The sequence below is a fragment of the Mastigoproctus giganteus genome, chromosome 4, assembly GCF_048544385.1.
Source record: "Mastigoproctus giganteus isolate SK-2022 chromosome 4, ASM4854438v1, whole genome shotgun sequence".
NCBI classification, from domain to species: domain Eukaryota; kingdom Metazoa; phylum Arthropoda; class Arachnida; order Uropygi; family Thelyphonidae; genus Mastigoproctus; species Mastigoproctus giganteus.
Window position 1 is genome coordinate 191,096,440 of NC_143578.1, and position 23,468 is coordinate 191,119,907.

At 39.7% G+C, this 23,468-nt stretch overlaps 1 protein-coding gene across 1 annotated transcript in view; it reads right to left on the minus strand.

Annotated features, from left to right (window-relative positions):
* Positions 1-16,484, minus strand: part of LOC150087282 (uncharacterized) — a 61,735-nt gene extending 45,251 nt beyond the window's left edge. Inside the window, exon 1 of the mRNA XM_090372435.1 lies at positions 16,444-16,484. Coding sequence (XP_090228561.1) covers positions 16,444-16,484 — 41 coding nt within the window. The remainder of the gene's footprint in view (positions 1-16,443) is intronic.
* Positions 16,485-23,468: the final 6,984 nt, after the last annotated feature.

The following is a 23,468-nucleotide window of genomic DNA, read 5'->3' on the forward strand; positions in this document are numbered from 1 at the left end:
AAGGGCAGTGAGGAGACCCATGGCATGCAGCTTGGCCCAGAACGATCCATGACAAGTGAGACGCGAAATCCTGGTGAGTACCACAGAGGAGGTTTTTTGTGCAGAAATAATAATTTGTGGAAGAAATCTTTTAGTTGTTCCACCTTTGGCTGTCTGCTCCCAAGATCATTACCAATACTGGAAGAACTTAGAGGAAATCTGTTTCATTTGATTTTTTGGATCATTACCTTGATCGAGTGTTATATCCAGAATGGTGGTGAGAATTCCTCTCTTTATGCGGTATGCAAGGCCGCGACGAATAACCTCCAGGTCCAGAGGAAGAGTATCTGCTAAGACCTGTAGGGCAGGGTTACTGACTGTGCGGTAAACTCTGGTCACAGTGAGTAGGATATTGTGTTGAATTAAATGTAGCTTTGCTTTATTACGTGCAATGATGGCACGAGGGAACCATATGTCTGCACCATAGCACACAGCTGGTAAGAAGATGGTTTTGTAGACTAGCATGAAAGCTCTCCTCTTCAAACACCAGTCTGCCCTGCTAATTCTTACGATCTATTCTAAATTATTTGGAGATTTTCTGCTACAAATTTAAGTCTTGCCTTTTCTTCTCTCTACCTGTTGATTAATCATTATATTTAACTTATTATTTTTCGCTCAACAGTTTTGCCATGCTACTGGCCTTAATTTTGATTTAATATTTAATATCAGTTATACATTGAGCATCATATGGAGGAATGTGCATTTTGGTGCCTCTAATGATAGCTTTATATTTATTTTCTTAATTTTCGTATTATATTTTGTACCATTTTAAATACTTCATTATGCTAATAAATATATATATTGTGTTCTTATTGAAAATTATAATAATGCTATCTGGTAAAGTTTATAGTATTAGGTATCTGTCAGTTGTACGACGTTAATGCTATTGTACATAGCGCAGTTAGACATTATACGTGCGTGAAATTATATTGGTCGATTTTATTTAATTAAATGGTTTTTATCTGTAGGGAATTAAGTGTATATGGACCAAGCTACCAAGTTAGTAAAAATAAACTAGCTTTACCTGGGTGGCCTATATGACTTTATATTAAAGAAATGGAAATAAAAATAAAATAAATATAAAATGATGCTAAAAAATGAAAATATCAATAAAAATCATAATAAACAATGAAAATTGCAAAAAGTAAATAACCCTCCCTCACTTAGCCATCTGTCTGCTACCTCATCGGGAGCTTTGAGCAGATGTACATAGCTAACCCCCTCCGGACAAACACGGGTAGTTATGCCTTGAAAAGCTATACCGGCCGTGTCCAGGGGATAGCATCCCCCATTTAATAACATAATTCTTGTATTTAATCATACCAAACACAAATTGTAATGGTATTAACACATCATTTCATGGCACCTCCGTAGCCAGGTGGGAAGGAGCAGCAGTGCGCAGCACACGCTTCTTGATTAGACCGGGGTTCGAGCCTGTCACCACCAAATACGAAGGGTGCGGAAAGGTCAGGGAATGACTACTGCATATTCACGGAGCAATATGGCCTTAGTTGCTAATGCCCCTAAAAACCAAATAACAACAAACAAACATCATTTCATTTATACAGGTTCTTTCCGACATCAAAAACAAACCCCCCCTCCCACAAGCACAAATAGAAACCCTCTCATGGCTTTCAAAACACTCGCATTGACACAGGATATATTGCCTACAGCAATTTCACCATCACACCATAATCTATGAAAGGCGCGTCTGCGCAGTACAGGCTGGCCTCGATTAACGCGATTAATTCGTCCCGCCAGCGCATCGCGCAAAACTGAAACGCGTAAATCGAATATAATAATCAATAGGAAAAATTATAATTGGTCCTTGACCTTCTAGAATGTCCATAAAAAATTTTAAAAATACCTTTTAAATAACTTTTTAACTATATACAATGTAAAAGATAATGAAAATAATTATGGAATTAAATGTTTATTGCATAAACCAGAGGTTCCCAAACTGCTCGCCGCGGAATATTTTAAATTTTCGAGGGAAACACAGCGATACTCGACATCTGTCGGACACCGCACGGACTACTAGCTCGAGGCACAGTTTCAGCATTTCTTATTAAGTTGTTTGGACCTAACTACTAAACGAAACTGTTAGGTATTTCTTTTGGTCTGGGTGCGCCTTGAAAAAATTACTGAGACACTAAGGGCGCCGTGAACCGAGAAAGTTTGGGAACCTCTGACGTAAAATACACAATGAAGAAATTACTGTTGCGGACATATTTGAAAAGTGTTGACTTTCTCTTTTCATCAATCAATTTCCGATAGCCGACAACAATCTTCTCTGGGCCCTGGCGAAATAAATATCGCAGAAAACCTTTTGTTTGAGGTTCTCTGCGATACGAAAGATTTCATCTAATTCTTTTACCGTTATCTCCTTCGCGGTAACATTTTCATCTCATTTAAATGCTCATTTAAAAATTTGAATTTTTATGGAAGTGTGCATTGACTTTATTGACTTTATTAACAAGTAACGCGTCTTCTTCCGATGGTTGATGGAACACATCGAGGCGGGCAGCAGGCAAACGTTTGTTTATTGACCGTACGACTCACGGTAAGCTTAATGCATGATTCTAATCTTTTTCAACTATTGCATAAAAAAAAAAAAAGATCGCGTTAACCGGAAATTTGCATCGTGTAAAGTGAAAAGTGGTATAATTTTTCAAATAGCGTTAACTGAATATCGCGTTAATCGAACTCGCGTTATGCTAGGCCTGGCTGTATAATCTAATCAACATAAAACAACCAGAAGGAGGGAATTTACCCCTTTTCAGTCTGATCACCACAGAACAAGAAGGAAGTAAGAACCTTTCTCATTGATTCTGATATACCCGTTGAGCTTTGTGTCGCCTATCCCAGTTTTCTGTTTCTGCCACTACGTTTGCAAAATTTAAAAATTTTACGAAAATTAAATTAAACATATTATCTATTCACATTTAATTTCTATTAATTTTAATTTCAATACTATCACTTAAAATTGCTAACTGGCAAAACTGGTATGGGGATAACAGAAACGGGTAGGTATGAAACATCCTTTTGTCTGGCTATCGATTTGCTCAAAGCCCCCGATGAAGTAGCAGACAAATGGCCTAGTGAGGGAATGTTATTTGGTTTTTGCAGTTTTCATTGTTTATTAACATTTTTATTGATATTTTCATTTTTTAGCATCATTTTATATTTATTTTATTTATTTTCCATTTCTTTAATATATAGTCATGTAGGCCACCCAGGCTAAAGCTAGTTTACTTTTACTAACTTGGTAGCTTAATCCAAATACACCTAATTCCCTACAGATAAATACCATTTAATTAAATAAAATCGACCAATATATATATATATATATATATATATATATATATATATGTTTTCCTTTTTTAAAACCAAACTGCTTTGGAGCACAGCAGGGCGATAGGCCCGCAAGAATCAGGGAGCTGCTTGGTGGTATTTTTGAGAATGAGCCTGATAAGCATGACATTTCAATCCGAGGGGAAACCTGCCAGAGCTCAGACAGTGGTTGAAGAGATTTAGGATTAACTGTGGTGCTTATTCGATTGCTTTCTTTACGATTTCCGTAGTTGATTTCCGATCTACTTGATTACGATCAAGTAGATCGTAACCTAGTGATTTTTTATTTCGAATTCTACAGGCTGCAGATGATAGTTTCTGCTCATTAAAGGGTTCTTCGACGTCTGTGGAGTCATATTGTGTGTTGTCAATTCCAGCTGTAATTATTAGAGTGAGCGCGTAGTGCCCAGTTGCTTGAAGTTGACATCAAGAATGTTACGGATGGACTGCTGTCAGGACTTGGTCATGTATCTATGTGGTGTTTGGGTAGAGGGAATGATCTCACCCATATGGAGCTTGTTCATGGTCACACAATGCACGATACCCCACAGGTCGATATCGTCCATAGTCGAGACCAGGTGCTCCCAGGACAGTTTCTTATGCTGCCTGATCATTGCCGTATAAAGTGTGTATGCTGTCTAATGGCACCAGTGGTTACCGCCATCTCTACGTTGTATACTCTGTTTGTGAATCACAGTAGTCTGTGGAGGCCAGAGATATACAGGTGTGTGGAAAGTGAAATGTTGTGTAGTGTAATTTTCTGTTGTTCTTCTGACCATTTAGCCATTGGACCCCTAGTGGAACCCACCGTTGCCCACACTTTGCACAAGGAGGCAGATCAGGCACCCAGTAGATCAGGGGTGGCCAACGAGTCGATCGCGGATTTAATTTCAGTCGATCACGAGAATTTTAAATATACAGTCATCCCTCGATTTGTGCACCTTGTGCAATGAAATTTTTAAGGTGGTAGTTCGCTGCACATTTTGAAGGAAAAAAGTAGATAGCATCACAAATTAAGTTGGCCACTCCTGCAGTAGATTTTTTTAAGTACGCTGCCAGGCCCGGCCACCTAGTTTCCATAGATTTAAATGGCAAAATATAAAAAAGGGGAAGTTATTTTATGGGCATACTCGGTGTAAAGTTTGAGTGTGGATGAGAGACTGAAGACTCAAGGGAACAGATAGACCCTAATTCAACTAACTGTGTATGTGAAAACACTAAAACCACACCCACCTGAAGTAGTGCAATACAGGTGGGTGCCAACATCCCACATTTGGGCTGCCCAGATCGAAGTGCGTGCAAAAAAATTATAATAAATAAATGAAAATAAATAGAAAAAATAAAAAGAAATAAATAAAAAAAAGATAAATAAAAAATAATAATAAATAAAAATTAAATTAATTAATTAAAAATATAATATAAAATAATAAAAAATAAAATAAAATAAATAATTTAAAAAATTATAATGATAAAGATATTAAAATAAATAATAATGGTAAAATTTATAAAATAATAAATAAATAAATAAAGTGGGTTCAAGTACCGCCTTGGTGGAAGCAAATGTGGCTCCATCATGCAGGAAGACCGGTATAATAATAGTAATAAATTAGAATAATAATAATAAACATCGTGAAATTTGCTCCAAATGACCTGCCTACCCCAAAGTCGGAGTGGCGCCTAAGGCAAATTGCGACAAAATCTGGCGTCACTCCCGAGAACTACCACTGGACATAAGCCGAAGCCAAACAGGTCCACCTCCATAGATGGATGATGTCGCAGAAAAATATTAATCATATTGCATTGAATGTGGTGCAGGATAAAGTCACTCGCGTTCCGGCCTTGGGCAGAGGGGTCGTTTCTAAAAATCAGAGACAGTCTCCCGAGGAAGACAGTGGAGTGAGTGGTGCTGACCCCCACATGGTTACCACAAGATAAGGGCAGAACCATCCAGCCCCACCAACTGTAAGTACTTCCTGCACAACTGCTTAAGTGAACACCCAGGAGGGAGTTGGAGACCGATATGAAAATTTACAGGGCGAGACTACATACCAAGTGGCTGGAACGATTCCCGGATATTCAGGTCACCGAACAGCGAATGCGGAAAAGAAAAGGACCATCGTCACGAAAAACCTGATACTCCTGCAATCTTGGAAAAAATCAAGCAGGACGTGAGCGATCAACTACAAAGGATAAAGAATACGGAACCAGAGGAGGAAGAACATACCACCACCGAACCAGAGGAGGAAGAGCAAGAAGAAATATAACCCACAGCAGCTGAAGTGGTAAGAGACGAGATCATAATATCCAGAATAGAGGATGAGTGGAAGAAGACCCTAACAGAATTCGAAGGAATGGACCCCACAAAGATTCACGTGATACTGAAGCAGAGGCCCAATAGAATCTTGTGGAAAGTCACAGACCACCTAAATAGGCACACAATAGCACATTACCTCAACAGCAATGATGCAACGCCGGAGGCCATCCACACAGCCGTATATTGAGCTGCGGTAGCAGTTACGAGGATTAATGGAAGAGAAGCGAGAGACGAACAGCAGAAGAACCAAAAACAGAAGGAACCACCAGCTTGGGAAAGAAGAGTTCAGCAGAAGTTTGAAGAATTAAGAGTCAAAATAGGCCAATTGACCGAGTACCAACGGGGCAATCGGAGTAGGAAATTAATTGGAAAAGTGAAGTATTCCACAGGCCTCCTCTTATACAATTGGACTAGTCTTAACCAATGTAAATAGTATTGCATCACACAGTGTGTTCTACACAATACAGGCCTTTTCCGTTATAGTGTGCTTGCTGGACAACTTTTAATCGCGTAACGACTGAGACAATCAACTCATACATATACTCAACCTTCAATGCGTACAATAAAGCTTCCGGGCACGTTTATACACTAATATTGGTATTCCAGGAGACCTGGGTTTTATATGATCGGCTAGTGGTTTGGTTTTAGGACAAACATCTTGTTTCCTCAAGACCTATTCTGCGACGTGGAGAAAACATTCGCAATATCAAGAAAGCATTGTGTTAATTCACTCAGAGTCTCTTCCAATGGTTAGGCCTCAAAGTGCCGCAGATTAAGGTTCTTTACTTATGAAACTCGTGCTATGGACAGTGTGTGTGTGCCAAGAGAATGGTCATGAGGCCAAAGTGAACAAACAAAACATGGTTTATTGTAAATATTTTACAGGGTAACTGGGATTGGTCACTAGTTTAATTAAAACAAAGAAGAGAGAACTTAATTCTATTCTAGGATATGGCAACAGACTACAGTGTGTATGTTACATGTAGGTTATTTGGTTCGTGTTCTTCGTATGGCCTTTGGTAAATAGCTATTGCCCGTACTCAGAGGAATTGCCGGACATCTCGCTGTCCAAATGTTTAGATACCAGTGTAAAGCTGTCATGTAAGTTTAACAATATTGATAGTAATACATTTAATAGTGGGTAGTGTTCATGATACACAAAATACAAAGTACGTACTACTACAAAGCGGATTGGTCTACCGCATCTCTTGCCGTGACTGCACTAGCTGCTACATCGGGGAAACAGGGAGACGGCTCGAAAAACGCCTTTCTGAACACAAAAGAGCAATCCGCTTAGCTGATGTGGAGCACTCATCTATTGCCCAACACGTTTGGGCGATCCACCACAACGTTGATCCACACTGCGATGTCGTGATTGTAGATAAGTCCCGCCACTATCGACGACGCGCCTGGTTGGAGTCGTTAAACATCAAATGCTCCAATACCTCAGTGAACAGGAACAGTGGAGGCCAAGTACACCCTATCACCGAAACAGCAATAATTTGATATTAACATTGAATCCAGAGCGCACAGGCCTCTTTAATCATATTTATTTCTATGTAAATAAATACACGAGAGGTATTAGAACCTATAGTACTTAATACCGTGCTTGGGTTGGAGGTTGAGAAGATGAAAGAAGATATTTGTTGATATTGGACTTGAACTTCTGCAGACTGTAATTTTCAGGAAATACGTACGAAGGAAGGTTGTTCCAGAAAATGGCAGTTGAATGAATAAACGAGGAAGATGAAAAGTTGGTTCTGTGCGTTTCAAGTTGGACAGTAAATGGATATTGGCGGGTGGCTCCACGTTTTCGGACTGTTTTGAAAGAGGGAGCAGGAATTATAGAAGCCAATTCAGAAGGACAGTGCCCATGGAAATATCTGTAGAAGAGGAATGCAGCAGAAACAGTACGTCTATGAAACAGCGAGTGGAGAGACTGTTAGAGTTGACTCATTAATTAAATTAACTGACCTCTTCCGAATGGAATCAAGAAGCCTGAGAGAGGTTTGGTTTTGGGGGCACCCCCACAGATGTGGGAACAATGTTCCATTGTAGGGCGGATTTTAGATTTTTACAGAGTGAACAGCTGTTTGGAAGAAAAGTAACGCCGAGAGCGAAAGAGGGAACCAAGTTTTTTCGATGCAGAGGAAGCAATATTTGTAATGTGCTTGTGCCAAGAGAGAGAGAGAGAGAGAGAGAGAGAGAGAGAGAGAGAGAGAGAGAGAGAGAGAGAGAGATTAGAAGTCACGGTAATTCCCAAAAGAGATATATCATTTTGCCTAGAAATCGGAGTGTCACCAAAGATAAGCATGGGAGCAGAAGAATCCGAGATATAACACAAGACTGAATTTTAGAAGGATTGAAATCAACTAAGTTGTCTTTGCCCCACTAGAGAATTACCTGAAGATCCCCATTTAAGGAATTGGTAGCAGATTTTCGAGAAGTTGAAGCTGATTGAGCAGGGCATGGTTTCTGAAAATGGAAAGTGGAATGCAATGTGCTCTCCTCGGCAAAACTATGGATACGATTTACAGTCAATGAAAGAAGGTAATTAATAGCCAAGAGGAAAAAGAGTGGGGGGAACAACTGAACTGTAGGGGACACCGGCATTAGTGGAGAAGTTAGAAGACAGAGAGCCATCTACCATCACCCTCAGTGAGCGATCAGAGAGAAAATTGCATAACGAATTACAAAAAACAGAGGGCAGACCATGAGATGAAAGTTTGTTTAGAAGACCTTTAGGCCAAACATGATCGACAGCCTTTGAGATATCAAGAGCAACGACTTGTGATTCACCGAACGTTTTCCATTGAATTAGTCCATAAATGAGTAACATAAGCCAAAATATCACCAGTGGATCAACACTGACGGAATCCATACTGGCGATTGTTGATCAAACGGAGAGTTTCTAGGTAGTTTAAGAGTCGGCCGTTAACGAATTTCTCCATTACTTTAGAAAGAGTAGAAGTAATTGCAATGAGACGATAATTCAATGGGAGAGATTTGTCCCCGTTATTAGGAACTGGCTAGTTATAAGCAAATTTCCAAGCAGAAGGAAGAACACCTTTGGAATAAAAAAGTGAAAAAAAGGCGGCAAAGAATAGGAGTAAGTTCAGGAACACAGATTTTGAGAACAAGAGGAGAAATACCAACGGGACCTGGAGCTTTCTTAGCATTAAGATTTGGCAAAAACCTTCTGATATCTTTTTGACGGAAGGTCACACGAGGCATTGAATGGAGCGTGTTGGGAATGGATGGAGGTGTTTTACCAAGATCATTAATACATGAGTTGGAAGAAAAATGGGATGCCAACAGGTCAGCTTTATTCTTGGTTAAAGTGACTACAGAACCATCTGGTTTGGACACAGGTGGGAGCAAATAGCTTTGGCAAGAGATCAGAATGCTCGGCTACTATTAGGGAAAAAAACCAATTTTCTCCTGTTAGCCTGTTCAAAGTCTACTTTGGACTGATTAATAACTGCTTTACAATTGTTGTGAGCTTTGCTGTAAGCAGAAAATGAAGCTGAATAATTAGAAACAAGACAATTACGATATGCAACATTCTTCTCTTGAACAGACTTAGCACATTTATTGGAAAACCAAGGTTTAGATAAAGGACGAGATTTTAAAGAGGAGGGTGGGATGAAGGATTCCATTCCTGAAAGAATAATTTCGCTGACATGATCTGAGCAAACGTTGATATCAGAAGTTTTGAAACAGTAATCCGACCATGGAAAAGAAGAAAAGAAATCTCGCACGTCATCCTATTTTGCATTCTTGTAATGCCAAACAACACGAGGTTGGGAATAGCCATGAAATAAAGGCTCTATTGGAGAAGACACAATCACCAATAACCAAATTGTGATCTGTAGTGCGTAAAGGACCTCTCACTTCGATCGTGTACTGAGAAGGGTTGTTAGCATTAGTATTAGCATTAGAAGAGGCATATGATGCAAGAAAGCAAGCTTATGCAGCATCAGCCAAAAAAAGAAAAAAAAAACTTCACCTTCATCCCTCCGTTCGTTCGAAATACTTGTCCAGCTCAGCCTTAATTTTTTTTACACTATCAACTTGCACAACCAGGGATGGAAGTCTCTTCCAACAACCAACTACCCGCTGGCTAAAGGCAAACCTCCGCACATCTGACCAGGGTATGCCTGCCAGGGGCAAAGGTTGATGACGTTGCAGAGCGGATATCATCATTTAAGGGCACAAAAGGTGATATAGTTGTATACGTTGGCACTAATGATATTAAGAGTAGGAGACCGGCGGAAGTACTTAACAAGTACAGGTGACTGTTGAAAAAAAAAACCCTTGAATTAGGATTGAATTTGAAAGTGTCTGCAATTCTACCCAGACACGATAGGAGGGCGTATATGATAAGAGCCCTGTCGATCAATTCGGCCCAGGAAAGATTGTACAGGGCTCAAGGGGTAGAATTTATTTCAGCCTGATCTGTACTTGTTAACAGGAGAGACTGCTTCTACAGGGATAGGATACATTTAAATAGAAAGGGTGCAAGAATGTTTGCTTATGCTATCGAGGCAATGTTAGGTGGGTCGGAAAACTGGGGGGAAAGAATCACTTTCACCTCTGTTAGTGGCTACTGTTAATCTATTAGTCTTTCTTTGGAATGAGCCACAGCCTGGAAAATAAGATGCAGAATATTTCAGAGAATGCTGGGAATCATTGGGGTACAAGTAAACACATAGGTTGTGTTAGGGTAGCTAAGAAAAAGAACGGGTGCATGTATACTTGCGAGTACACTAATGCTAGGAGTTTGGAAATAAATTTGATGAATTTGAGGTATTGCTCAAAACATCCAAGGCAGATATTGTGGGGATTTCAGAGACGTCGTGTCTCACAGATATACGGAATGCAAAACTGGAATTTGGGGAGTACAGAAATAGGAAGAGAGGAGGGGTTATGCTATTAGTTAGTGAAGGAAGTGAAGCCAGTCGAAATTGCTGGACAGTGCAGTGTCGAGTCAGTTTGGTGTGACATAAGCATTGGGAGATCAAAATTGAGAGTAGGAGTGTGCTAAAGGCCTAATGACTCTGATGAGTATAATAAGAAACTGTACAGGGAAATAGAGTGGGCCAGTAAATCAGAGAGTCTTATAATGGGGGATTTTAATTTTCCAGATATTGACTGGAATTTGGGGGATGGTTACTCACACACTAGCAAGGCTTTTGTGGATTTATTGGATGATTGTTTTCTACATCAGCATGTTCGGGAGGCAACTAGAGGGAGTAATACTCTTGATTTGATTATCAGTAGTGATTCTTCATGCATTAAGAATCTGCAGGTAAATGAACCACTAGGTGGCAGTGATCACAGTGTGCTGAAGTGGAATTTACTCAAAGACGTAACTACCATTAGGGGTAAAGGGAAGGGTTATTGCTTTCGTAAAGGCGACTACGATGGACTGAGACGGTATTTAAATTCTATACAGTGGGACCAACTGATGATGTTACCAACAGCAAATTCAAAGTGGGAAACATTCAAAGAACTTATCTTGGAAGCTACTAGGATTTACATACCAACTAAGAAATATTGTTCAAGGTTTAGGCCTAAGTGGATGTCAGATGAACTAATGAGACATCTGGCAGAAAAGAAAATTCATGGGATACATACAAATTAACACGTGACACAGAACCCTATGATAGATACAAGTTGATCTGTAACCAAGTTACAAAGGAGGTTAGGCAGGCGAAGGACGATTACGAGAAATCTTTGGCACGGGATGCAAAGAAAAACAGCAAAGAGTTCTTTATTATGTAAACTCTAGAAGGAAGGGGATGAATCAGATTGGCTCATTTGATATTGATGGGTCAACTGTTGATGATCCTGCTCAGGTAGCTAACAAACAGAATGAATATTTTGCATCGACATTCACGCATAATGAGTTCTTCAGCGAGGCGAATGCCAGAGATGTATTCAATTTTGGCAATAAGCTAGAGAATCTTGTAATAACTGAGAGTAAAGTGGAGGAGAAATTGTTGAAGATAAGTACAAGAAAGGCACTTGGGGTGGATAGGATCAATCCAGTTCTATTAAAGGAGGCAGCAAAGGAAGTAAGCAAACCCTTAGCCATAATTATGAGAGCTTCCTTGGACTTAGGGGAAGTAACCATGCTCACATGTGCTAATGTGACCCCAATTCACAAAGGAAGAAAAAGGGCGACACAAGTAATTATAGACCTGTAAGTTTAACTTCTGTTCCTGGAATTTTACTGGAGGCATTGGTTAAAGAAGCACTGCAGGATCATCTAGACAAGACTTCAGTTATAGCACAGACACAGCATGGTTTTGTTAAGGGGAAGCCTTGCCTGACCAATTTGATTGGACGCATTCACAAAAGAACTGGATGCAGGGAATAACTTTGATATTATATACTTGGATCTTAGAAAGGCTTTTGATACTGTTGCATATGGAACACTGCTGCATAAATTGGAGCAGTGTGGCGTTGGAGGCAAATTGCTGCTATGGATAAAGGGGTAGTTGATGGGGAGAAGACAGAGAGTGGTAATCAATGGACACTGCTCATCCTGGACTAGTTATTAGTGGAGTGACTCAGGGTTCAGTGTTGGGTCCATTATTGTTTTCTGTATTTATAAATGATATTGGTGATGGTATATCAAGCTTAATATCCAAGTTTGCAGACGATACGAAGGTTGGCAGGGTTGACAAGGACACTACTGACACTATTCTGCTGCAATAGGATCTGGAAAGGTTGAGCAGATGGGCTGAGAGGGGGCAAATGAAGTTTAACATTGACAAATGTAAAGTACTACATATGGAAAACAGCAACCCCAGAGCAACGTATCAAATCTGTGGTACTACACTGAGAGTGGTAGAGAATGAAAGGGACCTGGGGGTGGTTGTGCAGGCAGATATGTAGTTTTCTGAGCAGTGCAGACGGGCTGCAAGAGTAGCTCTTTGTGTATTGTCGATGATATATAGGAATTTTTCTAGCAGGGAGAAGGAGGTGATTATTCCCTTGTAAAAGGCAATGGTCAGGCCACACCTAGAGTACTGTGTACAGGTCTGGAGGCCCCATTTCAAGAAGGATGTAGAGATGCTGGAACAAGTACAGAGAAGGGCAACAAGATTAGTGAATGGAACAAAGGGGTGCTGTTACGAAGAAAGGTTTAAATTTTGCAAATTACAGTGTCTGGGGAGTAGGCACCAGCGAGGTGATCTGATAGAGGTGTATAAAGCCTTGAATGGTTTCAGCATGCTCAATGCTGATGGGATTCGATTCTTGCTTTTGCTCAGATTAATCACCTGAGAGGGCATGAATTCAAATTGAGAAAAGACAGATGTAGGATAGACGTGAGGAAATCTGCCTTTAGCCAGCGGGTGGTTTGGTCGGTGGAATAGACTTCCATCCGTTGTCGTGGAAGTTGATTGCCTAAATAAGTTTAAGGCTCAGCTGGACAGGTATTTCGAACGAACAGAAGGGTGATGTGGAGGTGGTTATTTTTTATTTATTTATTATTTATTTATTTATTTATTGGCTGATGCTGCATAAGCTTGCTTTCTTGCATCAAACGCCTCTACTAATGCTAATGCTAATGCTAATCTATCCTACATCTGTCTTTCCTCAATTTGAATTTATGCCCTCTCACGTGATTATTCTGAGTAAGAGGAAGAATCCCATCAGCATTGAGCATGCTGAAAGCATTCAAGGCTTTATACTCCTCTATCTGATCACCTCTCCAGTGTCTATTCTCCAGACACTGTAATTTACAAAACTTAAGCCTTTCTTCGTAAGAGCAACCCTTTGTTCCATTCACTAACCTTGTTGCCCTTCTCTCTATTCGTTCCAGCAGCTGTAGATCCTTCTTGAAATGTGGCGTCCAGACGTGTATACAATACTCAATGTGTGGCCTGACCATTGCCTCATACTAGGGAATAATCACCTCCTTATCCCTGCTAGAAAAATTCCTGTATATCATTGACAAGGCACCATGAGCTACCCTTGCAGCCCATCTTCACTGCTCAGAGAACTTCATATCTGCCTGCACAAATACCCCTAGGTCCTTTTCATTCTCTGCCACTGTCTGTGTAATATCACCTTTCACCCATCTGCTCAACTTTTCCAGATCCTGTTGCAGTAACATAGTGTCCTTGACAACCTTGTTAACGTTCGTATCGTCTGCAAACTTGGACATTAAGCTTGATATACCATCATAAATATTATTTATAAATACAGAAAACAATAATGGACTCAACATTGAACCCTGAAGGACTCCACTAATAACATTTGTCCTCGATGAGCAGTGTCCATTGATTACCACTCTCTGTCATCTCCCCCTCAACCACCCGTTTATCCATAGCAGAAATTTGCCTCCAATTGCTCCAATTTGTGCAGCAGTCTTCTATGTGCAACAGTATCAAAAGCCTTTCAAAGATCCAAGTATATAATATCAAAGTTATTCCCTGCATCCAGTTCTTTTGTGACTGCATCATAGTATCCAATCAAATTGGTCAGGCAAGACATCCCCTTAACAGAACCATGCTGTGTCTGAGCTATAACTGAAGTCTTGTCTAGATGATCCTGCAATGCTACTTTAACCAGTGCCTCCATTAATTTTCCTGGAACAGAAGTTAAACTCACAGGTCTATAATTACTTGTGTCAGCCTTTGATCCTCCTTTGTGAATTGGGGTCACATTTGTTTGTGAGAAAAAGATCAAACGTGTTGGCTGTATGATTAGGTTTGTCCGGTATTCTTGTACGTAAACGAACAACCTGTGTGAGGTCATTAGTAATTGCAATAGCCTCAGCATGTCGACCAGCTGGATCGGTGTGTCTAGAAAACGGAAGCCAACTGGAGTTGTGAACATTAAAATGACCAAGGAAAATGACTTCACTGTTAGGAAAGTTGGACTGGAGAGAGTCAAATTGCAAAGAGAGGAATTCAAAGAGCTCCAAGTGATTAGTGGAGTTGGGAGAACTGTAGAGACTACAGGTGAAGTTGACACAATGAGGTAGATAGATTTTAAGCCAGAGAAGATCGAAGAGAGGAGATTCCAAATTGCCAAGTCTCTGACAAGGAATATCAGAACGGACCTATGTCCAAGTACCGCCTTTGAGGTGACAGGAATCATACAGCGAATAATTTGGGCATCTGAGATGAGCAGTAGTTGAATCAAACAATAACTGAGATTCTGTCAGAAAGAGGTCTGTCATGGGGTTTGGTAGACTGCAAGTGGAAATGGACATCGTTGAGATTAGAAATGAGACTACGTACTATATTTGTGAAATTAATTAGGAAATGTGTGGGAGGTTTAGATCTTTTCGCAGATAAGCTTGTTCTATTGGTTTTACAATTCATGGTGTATTCAATAGTATGAAGAAATGGATGGGATATGCTGTATGAAGTAATGAAATTTTTGGATATGGCGTACCTGGTAAGAATATACCTAGATCCTTGACATAACGTGGCCTCGACAATGTCCCCCGCAGACATACTACTTGGACTCCCTCCAGTCACTATCTGGCAAAGTAGAGGTAGCAAGATTATTCACTAGCTGATCCTGAAGCCTCCTAATATGTTACCAATAGGTTTGGTCTGGTGTACTAACTAGCGGCCATCCAGCGAACGCTATCTTAGAGCTGTCACCTTGAAATGTAAGGAATAATGGATCTCGCTACGAAGTTCATCAGAACCTCAAAAGTCATCAATCATACTGCATGATGGAAGATATGGGGGAAGGGTTAACTGGAACTTAACTCTAGAGACTAAACATGGGTTCCACCACTTCAAGCCTCCAATAAGCAAAGTGGTGATATTGTATCAGTTGATGAGTCATCTACCACCTAGGACTGCCTGGTAACATAGAGGGGTGGCATTCCTCCATTTGGTGTGGGTGCCACACCTCGACCCCTGCTTACGTTGGTTCACATCTCTGTGATCACCGACCATCCACTTGTGCATGGAGGTTATACCCACGATTATTAACAGTCCCACCATCGTGAAGGTGCAAGCAGAGGATTTGGCTGTCAGAGACCGTCCGGATTTCGCCGAAATTGCGTCCACTTGACTTGAGTGTCACCCGAACATCAGTTCCATCAGCGTTTTAGACTGTCAGGTAGCAAGTACAGCTTGTCTGACATACCTGTGAGAATGTCTGTGACAACCTGAAGGACCAAATTAGAATAATGTATACGAAATTTATACTTAAGTTTGTACTTTGTACTTAAATTTAATGGGCATACAGGACCATTAAATTTAAGTTCAAAGGGATATGCTAAGGCAATTCAGCATAGTCATTTCTGTGTGCAGTGGCATAGTGTTTGGGTCAGGCGCCACCTGTGGTCTCCCACATTTATGCCATCAATACTCTTGTGACTGTGAAAGCCAGAAAAGTGTTGTTCATGTAGTTTTGTGTCGGGTTCTGATGTGGCTTCTTGGCCGCAGAGCTCATAGTGGAATTCCACGTTGTCCACCACCTTTGACGCCTTTTTCCTCCTCCTCCTCCTTCCTTTTTACCCCCATCTTCCAGCTATCTCCCTCACTAATGCTCTCTGTTTGTTTTGTTCTCCGTCAGGAAGTTCAGGCGATTCCTGTCGGAGAGAAGCCAGAGTACCGTGGACAGCCTGGCTCATCTTCCAGCGGTGGCGACGGACAACAATTAACAATAATTACTTATTTCCTTTATTGTTTTATAACTGTCTACTTTCATTGGGTGGGACGAAGTGATCAGGTGTTACTGCTTCTCACCTGCTAAGATCCAGGCACCGGCCAAAAACAGAACACGTCATAACGCTTACACGCCCAACACACTACATACAAATGGCCGATTTTGGCGTAAGCTTCAACACAAGAAGTACAATAGCGGCTTATGGGTAAAACCCTGGGGTCAGCCACAACAACACATGAATATCCTTGAATGAATGAATGTCTACTTTCATTTTTAAAATCAATTTCTTATGTAGCCAGAAATTGTATTTTATTCTTTCTGAAAACGAAAAAAAAAAATAATTAATGCGCGTACGTTGTACATTGCCAGTGTATAGTGACAATTCTCAGCACAGAGAAGTAAGATGTTACTACACTGTGGACCAGCAGATAGAGTTAGTGTCGCGCATGCTCAGTGAAGTCGGAATTTCCCAGTCAGAATATATGGACCGACAGATACGGAGAGTGTCGCGCATGCTCAGTGAAGTCGGAATTTCTCAGTCAGAATATATGGACCGACAGATACGGAGAGTGTCGCGCATCCTCCGTGACAATTCCCAGCACAGACTGGCAGATAGAGTAAGTGTTGCGCATGCTCAGTGAAGTTAGAACTGCCCGTCAGAATACGATTCACGACAGTTCCGAGCTGCGGTGACTGACGACACTAAAGTGCAGGATTACCAATTATAACGAAGCCAAGCCAAATTGAAAAATAATGCATGGATATCCAGCATAATGAATAATCCACACGCACAGAGATTATTATTTTATATTAAATTTGTAAAGACAGAAGTTGTAAGAATCGTAAAATTAGTTTTTGATGTTTAATATTAGTCTCTTTTCCCCTAGGAAATGCCACAGAGTAATATATCTTACTACTGGTTCACTTGTTCAGATTACGAACCTAAGGGGGCATAAATTCAAATTAAGAAAGGACAGATGTAGAATAGATGTGCGGAAATTTGCTTTTAGCCAGCGGGTGGTTAATTGCTGGAACAAACTTCCATCTGTCGTTGTGGAAGTTGATAGGTTGAATAAATTTAAGGAGGAACTGGACAGGCATTTGAAATATTTGGAGGGAATGGTGTGATTTTTTTTTTTTTTTTTTGGCTGATGCTGCATAAGCTCATACATTTGCTTTCTTGCATCACATGCCACCACTACTACTACTCTGTGGGAAATGACAGTCCATCACAGATAAAAAATAGGATACGGTATTTTATTAACGAGTATTAAAAGGAAAGGAAAAAGGTTTACTCACAGAGTAATATTCTGTGGGTTTACTATCATTGCGTTTCGTAAAAATTTTCAATTCCGACCTTCCATCAGATCCTTTTTTTAATTTTTACAAGCAGTTTTAGCAGTTTGACAGAAGATAACACGCATTTCTCCTCGGATGCTCTGAAATAACTTGAGGCAGCAATAAAATAAAATCACACGCTTATTAGTGTTCCTCCTTTCTGGAATCAGAGTGACGTTATGAAAACTACCAATGGCTGCTGAGAGATTCTTTTTGCATCGTCTTTACGTGATTGGTGTTTAATTTTGGCGGTTTGGTTGCCACAGTTGAATTATATTTGTGATAATTATATCACAAGTATTATTTTATTTTGCTGTTTTATTTTCTTTTTATGTGTTAGGGTTGCTTTGTCGGATGTGTTTTGGTTATATGTTATTGAAATATAGAGACGACAGATCAGTTTTCATTGTTAAAAGGTATTTTTGCTATAACAATTTGATTATCCAATGACTCTATGTTCCGAAATTAACTGTATTATTGTTGAAATAGGCGAACAGGAATTCGCGAGGCTTAAAAGGATATAACATGATGTGAACAACCCTTCAATGGGTCCCACCAGCATATTGTAATTTTAGATTTCGTGTGTTGTAAGTTCAGCTGTATATCAGTAAGTGCGGTTGAACTAGAAGACAAGTGAAATCCCGCGATTGTATTCCAATTTTGATTTGAAATTGTGCCATTTTTGTATCTTGTGTAATAATACCGTTTTTTTTTTATTCCTATCTCTTCATAATTCGTTTTGTGTCGATTCTAGAGTGCAGCTTTCCTGTTCGCTGTGTAGCCAGTTATTTTATTTCCGTATAACGAAATATTGCCTTCGCCCATTCTAGTGGCATTAGAGCAGATAATTTTAGTGCTGAGAGTGAAGAAGCTTCCATCCGTTGTTTGGAAGTGAAACGTTTGAATAAATTCACGCAAGAACAAGACAGACTATTGGACTGGATGGATAGATGAATTTTTTTTTTTTTTTTTTTTTTTGGCTGATGCTCTTGACAGTGGCGAAACAATAATTAGTTTCCTGTATGAATTCTGAATGGCCCTCAATGTGATCTAAAACCATACTTTTATGACTTGCCATCCTCCTCCCCATTGTGGTAGACTTCGTAGCTTGGTAGTTTTTCCTCTGACTCCTGACATCCGTGGATATAAGTAATTATGAAGATGGAGACAATGGTCATGCAACTGACAGTATTAGATGTGATAGTGAATCTTCTACAACAAAATGGCACTACAAAAGGTGTTTTATGGAATTTTCCCTATTCCTCCTAAGATGTGTGTATGTATATATGTACTGCCTAGGTGGTTCACAATCCATCCCTTTTTTTTATATCATCACAGATGAAAAAAAAAATTCGTTATTAAAATCCTTTATTAGAATGATTTTTTATTCAGCGTACCAATTTGTTCATCTGAACAAAATATTGTTTAGAAACAGAAATTAACACTTGAACTGTAGTTAGCAGTGTTGGGAAGTTCATGCCTCAGTGTGTCCAGCAGTTTAGAGTGTGAAGTTTGTTTAGAAAGAGAAATTAACACTTGAACTGTAGTTAGCAGTGTTGGGAAGTTCATGCCTCAGTGTTTCCACCAGTTTAGAGTGTGAAGTTTGTTTAGAAAGAGAAATTAATACAAGAACTGTATTTAGCAGTGTTGGGAAGTTCATGCTACAATATGCTCAATGTGTCCAATTCAACATTTTCTTCACCACAAAAAATTTTAATTTCAGTCACATTTATGAATTCTTTTGAAACACTGTCTTTGAGATAATCTCAGAGATGAAAGTTTACATAGGTTTAAATCAGGTGACATTGGAAGCTATGCCAATCCTTTTCCATAAACCTTAGGACAGCAGTTAGAAACGATAGTGTTTTCAAATTTCATTTAGGAACTCATTTAAGAAGTATTTATAACTTAAAAATTGCAAGAAATGATTTAAAATTAGTTCACTTTTTTAGATGCCACTTTTATTTTCAATTTGTTTTGAATGCAACTTATAAGAATTCCATTTTTAGGTGTAAGCATATATGCATAATGTGCTTATTGTCCTTGCCATATCCAGTTTTTCATACCTATCTTAGTCTGTAGGTCCACATCTAACAGCTCTTCCCCCCAGTAAATGGATTTTCATGAAAATTTATATTTGAATCTTTTCAAAAAGATTTGTTGAGATATACTAAATTTTGTTGAAATCAGACCAATAGAATGACCAACAGAAATCTGGCAACTAATACATATATATATATATATATATATATATATATATATATATATATATATATAGTTTTCTTTTTTCCTCTTGGCATGTTATAACTTGCCTCCCAGTGGATGGATTTACATTAAATTTTATATTTTGGCATTTTGGAAAGATTTGTCAAGCAATTCTAAATTTCATTAAAATTGGGCCAATAGAAATCTGGCTATTATTATTTATTTATTTTTCATACATCTCACAGGATATCTATCGACCATATTATACTTGAAGCACTTGATATTATGTAACGATATGGTGTGTTGTGTAGAGTGTTTAGTGTGAAACAGCACAAGGGGTTTCCTCATCACCGAGATGGTGTTAGGTGGGTCGGAAAACTGCTAGCTTGGAGGGATTTGATTTTTGGTTTTAATGGACAAAAACGTAGAGAGTTATAATGCACCAGGAAGCGCATTATAACTCTACGTTTTGGAGGGATACACAGATTAATAGATTAACAAAAGCCGCAGGCAGAGGAAAAGTGACTCTTAGATTGCTTCTCTTGGAATAAGCAGCAGCCTGGAAAGCAAAGTGTTGGGGATTTCAAGGATTGCTGGGAGTTATCATGACAAAAGTAAATATTGGGCTATGTTAGGGTAACTAAGAATAAGAACAGGTGCATGTGTAGTGTAATTGCATGTATGCCAATTATAGCTGCATAGTAAATAAATTTGATGAATGGGAAGTGCTGGTCAAGATATCAAATGCAGACATTGTGGATATCAAATATGAAGTCACTCAGATGTAAGGGATGCAGAATTTGAATATGAGAGAGTACAATGTGTCCAGACAGGATAGAAGGGGAGGGGGTTATGCTCTTAGTTAAGAAGCACAAAATCTAAGGCAGCACATCCATTTGACATGGTAGCCAGTGCAATGTTGAGTCAGTTTTGTGTGGCATAAGCACTGCTTATGCCACACAAAACTGCTTTGTGTGGCATAAGCACTGCTTATGCCACACAAAGGCATAAAATAGGAATGTATTATAGGCCAAATGATGATTACAGTGAACAACAGTACAGAGAAATAGTGGACCAGTAAATCAGAATGTCTTATAATGGGAGAATTTAACTTTCTAGATATGGACTTTTGGCCTGGTCACTCACATGCTAACAAGACTTTTGTGGATTTATTGGATGACTGTTTTCTACAGCAGAATGTCAGCATTAGCATTAGAAGAGGCATATGATACAAGAAAGCAAGCTTATGCAGCCTCAGCCAAAAAAAGAAAAAAAAAAAAAACTTCCCCTTCACCCCTCCGTTCGAAATACCTGTCCAGCTGAGCCTTAAATTTATTTACGCTATCAACTTCCACAACAAGGGATGGAAGCCTGTTTCACCAACCAACTACCCGCTGGCTAAAGGCAAACTTCCGCACATCTATCTTACATCTGTCTTTCCTCAATTTGAATTTATGCCCTCTCAGGTGATTATTCTGAGCAAGAGGAAGAATCCCATCAGCATTGAGCATACCCAAACCATTCAAGGCTTTATACACCTCTATCAGATCACCTTGCTGGTGCCTAGTCTCCAGACACTGTAATTTGCAAAACTTAAGCCTTTCTTTGTAAGTGCACCCCTTTGTTCCATTCACCAATCTTGTTGCCATTCTCTGTACTCGTTCCAGCATCTCTACATCCTTCTTGAAATGAGGCCTCCAGACCTGTATACAGTACACTAGGTGTGGCCTGACCATTACCTTATACAAGGGAATAATCACCTCCTTATCCCTACTAGAAAAATTCCTATATATCATCGACAATACACCATGAGCTACTCTTGCAGCCCGTCTGCACTGCTCAGAAAACTTCATATCTGCCTGCACAACCACCCTTCAGGTCCCTTTCATTCTCTACCACTGTCAGTGTAGTACCACAGAGTGGATCAGTTGCTCTGGGGTTGCTGTTTCCCATATGTAGTACTTTACATTTGTCAATGTTAAACTTCATTTGCCACCTCTCAGCCCATCTGCTCAACTTTCCAGATCCTGTTGCAGTAACATAGTGTCAGTAGTGTCCTTGACAACCTTGTCAACCTTCGTATCGTCTGCAAACTTGGACATTAAGCTTGATATACCATCATAAATATCATTTATAAATACAGAAAACAATAATGGACCCAGTACTGAACCCTGACGGATTCCACTAATAACATTAGTCCACAATGAGCAGTGTCCATTATGAGTACATCAGGCGTCAACTCAGCGTTGTTATGGGCCTATATGAGAGTTTGAAGGACAGGGTGGATGCCCTCGAAAGATCTAAATTGAGGGGCCCATCAGGCTCTCAGCTGCCCACATCAACGCCAGAGCTTGCACTTGGTCATCATGCAACACAGTGGCAACCACCAAGGCAGAATGCGCTGGTCCCACAGGAACTAGTAGTTGTTGGTGACTCTATTGTCGGGGAAACGGGAAACATCCTTTGTAAAAAGGATAATTGGAACAGGACCAGGGTGTCTGCCAGGGGCAAAGGTTGATGATGTTGTAGAGCAGATATGATCTTTTAGGGGCACAAAAGGTGATATAGTTGTACACGTTGGCACTAATCATATAAAGAGTAGGAGACCGGCAGAATTACTTAACAAGTACAGGTCACTGATGAAAAAAAGCCGTGAATTAGGGTTGAATTTGAAAGTGTCTGCAATTCTGCCCAGACATGATAGGAGGGAGTATATGATGAGAGCCTTGTTGATCAATTCGGCCCTGGAAAGATTGTGCAACTCTCAAGGGATAGAATTTTTTTTCAGCCTGGACTGTACTTGTTAACAGGAGAGACTGCTTTAACAGGGATGGGGTAAACTTAAATAGAAAGGGTGCAATAATATTTCCTGATGCTATCGAGGCAGTGTTAGGTGGGTCGGAAAACTGATAGCTTGGCGGGATACAAGGACTAATAGTTTAACAGTAGTCGCAGGAGGTGAAGGTGATTCTTGCACAACTTCTATTAGAATAAGTAGCGACCTGGAGCGAGGGATGTTGGGGGTTTCAGGGACGGATGGCAGTCATCGTGAAACAGGTGGGTATATGGGATGTGTTAGTGTAACTAAAAAAATAAGAATAGGTGCATGTATACTTGCATGTATACCAATGCTAGAAGTATAGTAAATAAATTTGATGAATTTGAAGTGTTGGTCAAGACATCAAAGGCGGATATTGTTGGGATATCAGAGACGTGGTGTCACACAGATATAAGGAATGCCGAACTGGAATTTTGGGAGTACAATGTGTACAGAAAGGATAGACAGGATAGGAAGGGAGGAGGTGTTATGCTGTTAATTAAGAAAAACATTAAATCAAAAGAAGTTCATCCAGTTGATATAGATGAACAGTGCACTGTTTAGTCAGTTTGGTGTGACATAAGCACTGCAAAAGCAAAAATAAGAGTAGGAGTTTGTTATAGGCCTAATAACTTGAATGAGTACAATGAACAATTGCACAGAGAAATAGAGTGGGCTAGTAAATCGGAATGTCTTATAATGGGGGATTTTAACTTCCCAGATATTGACTGGAACTTGTGTGTT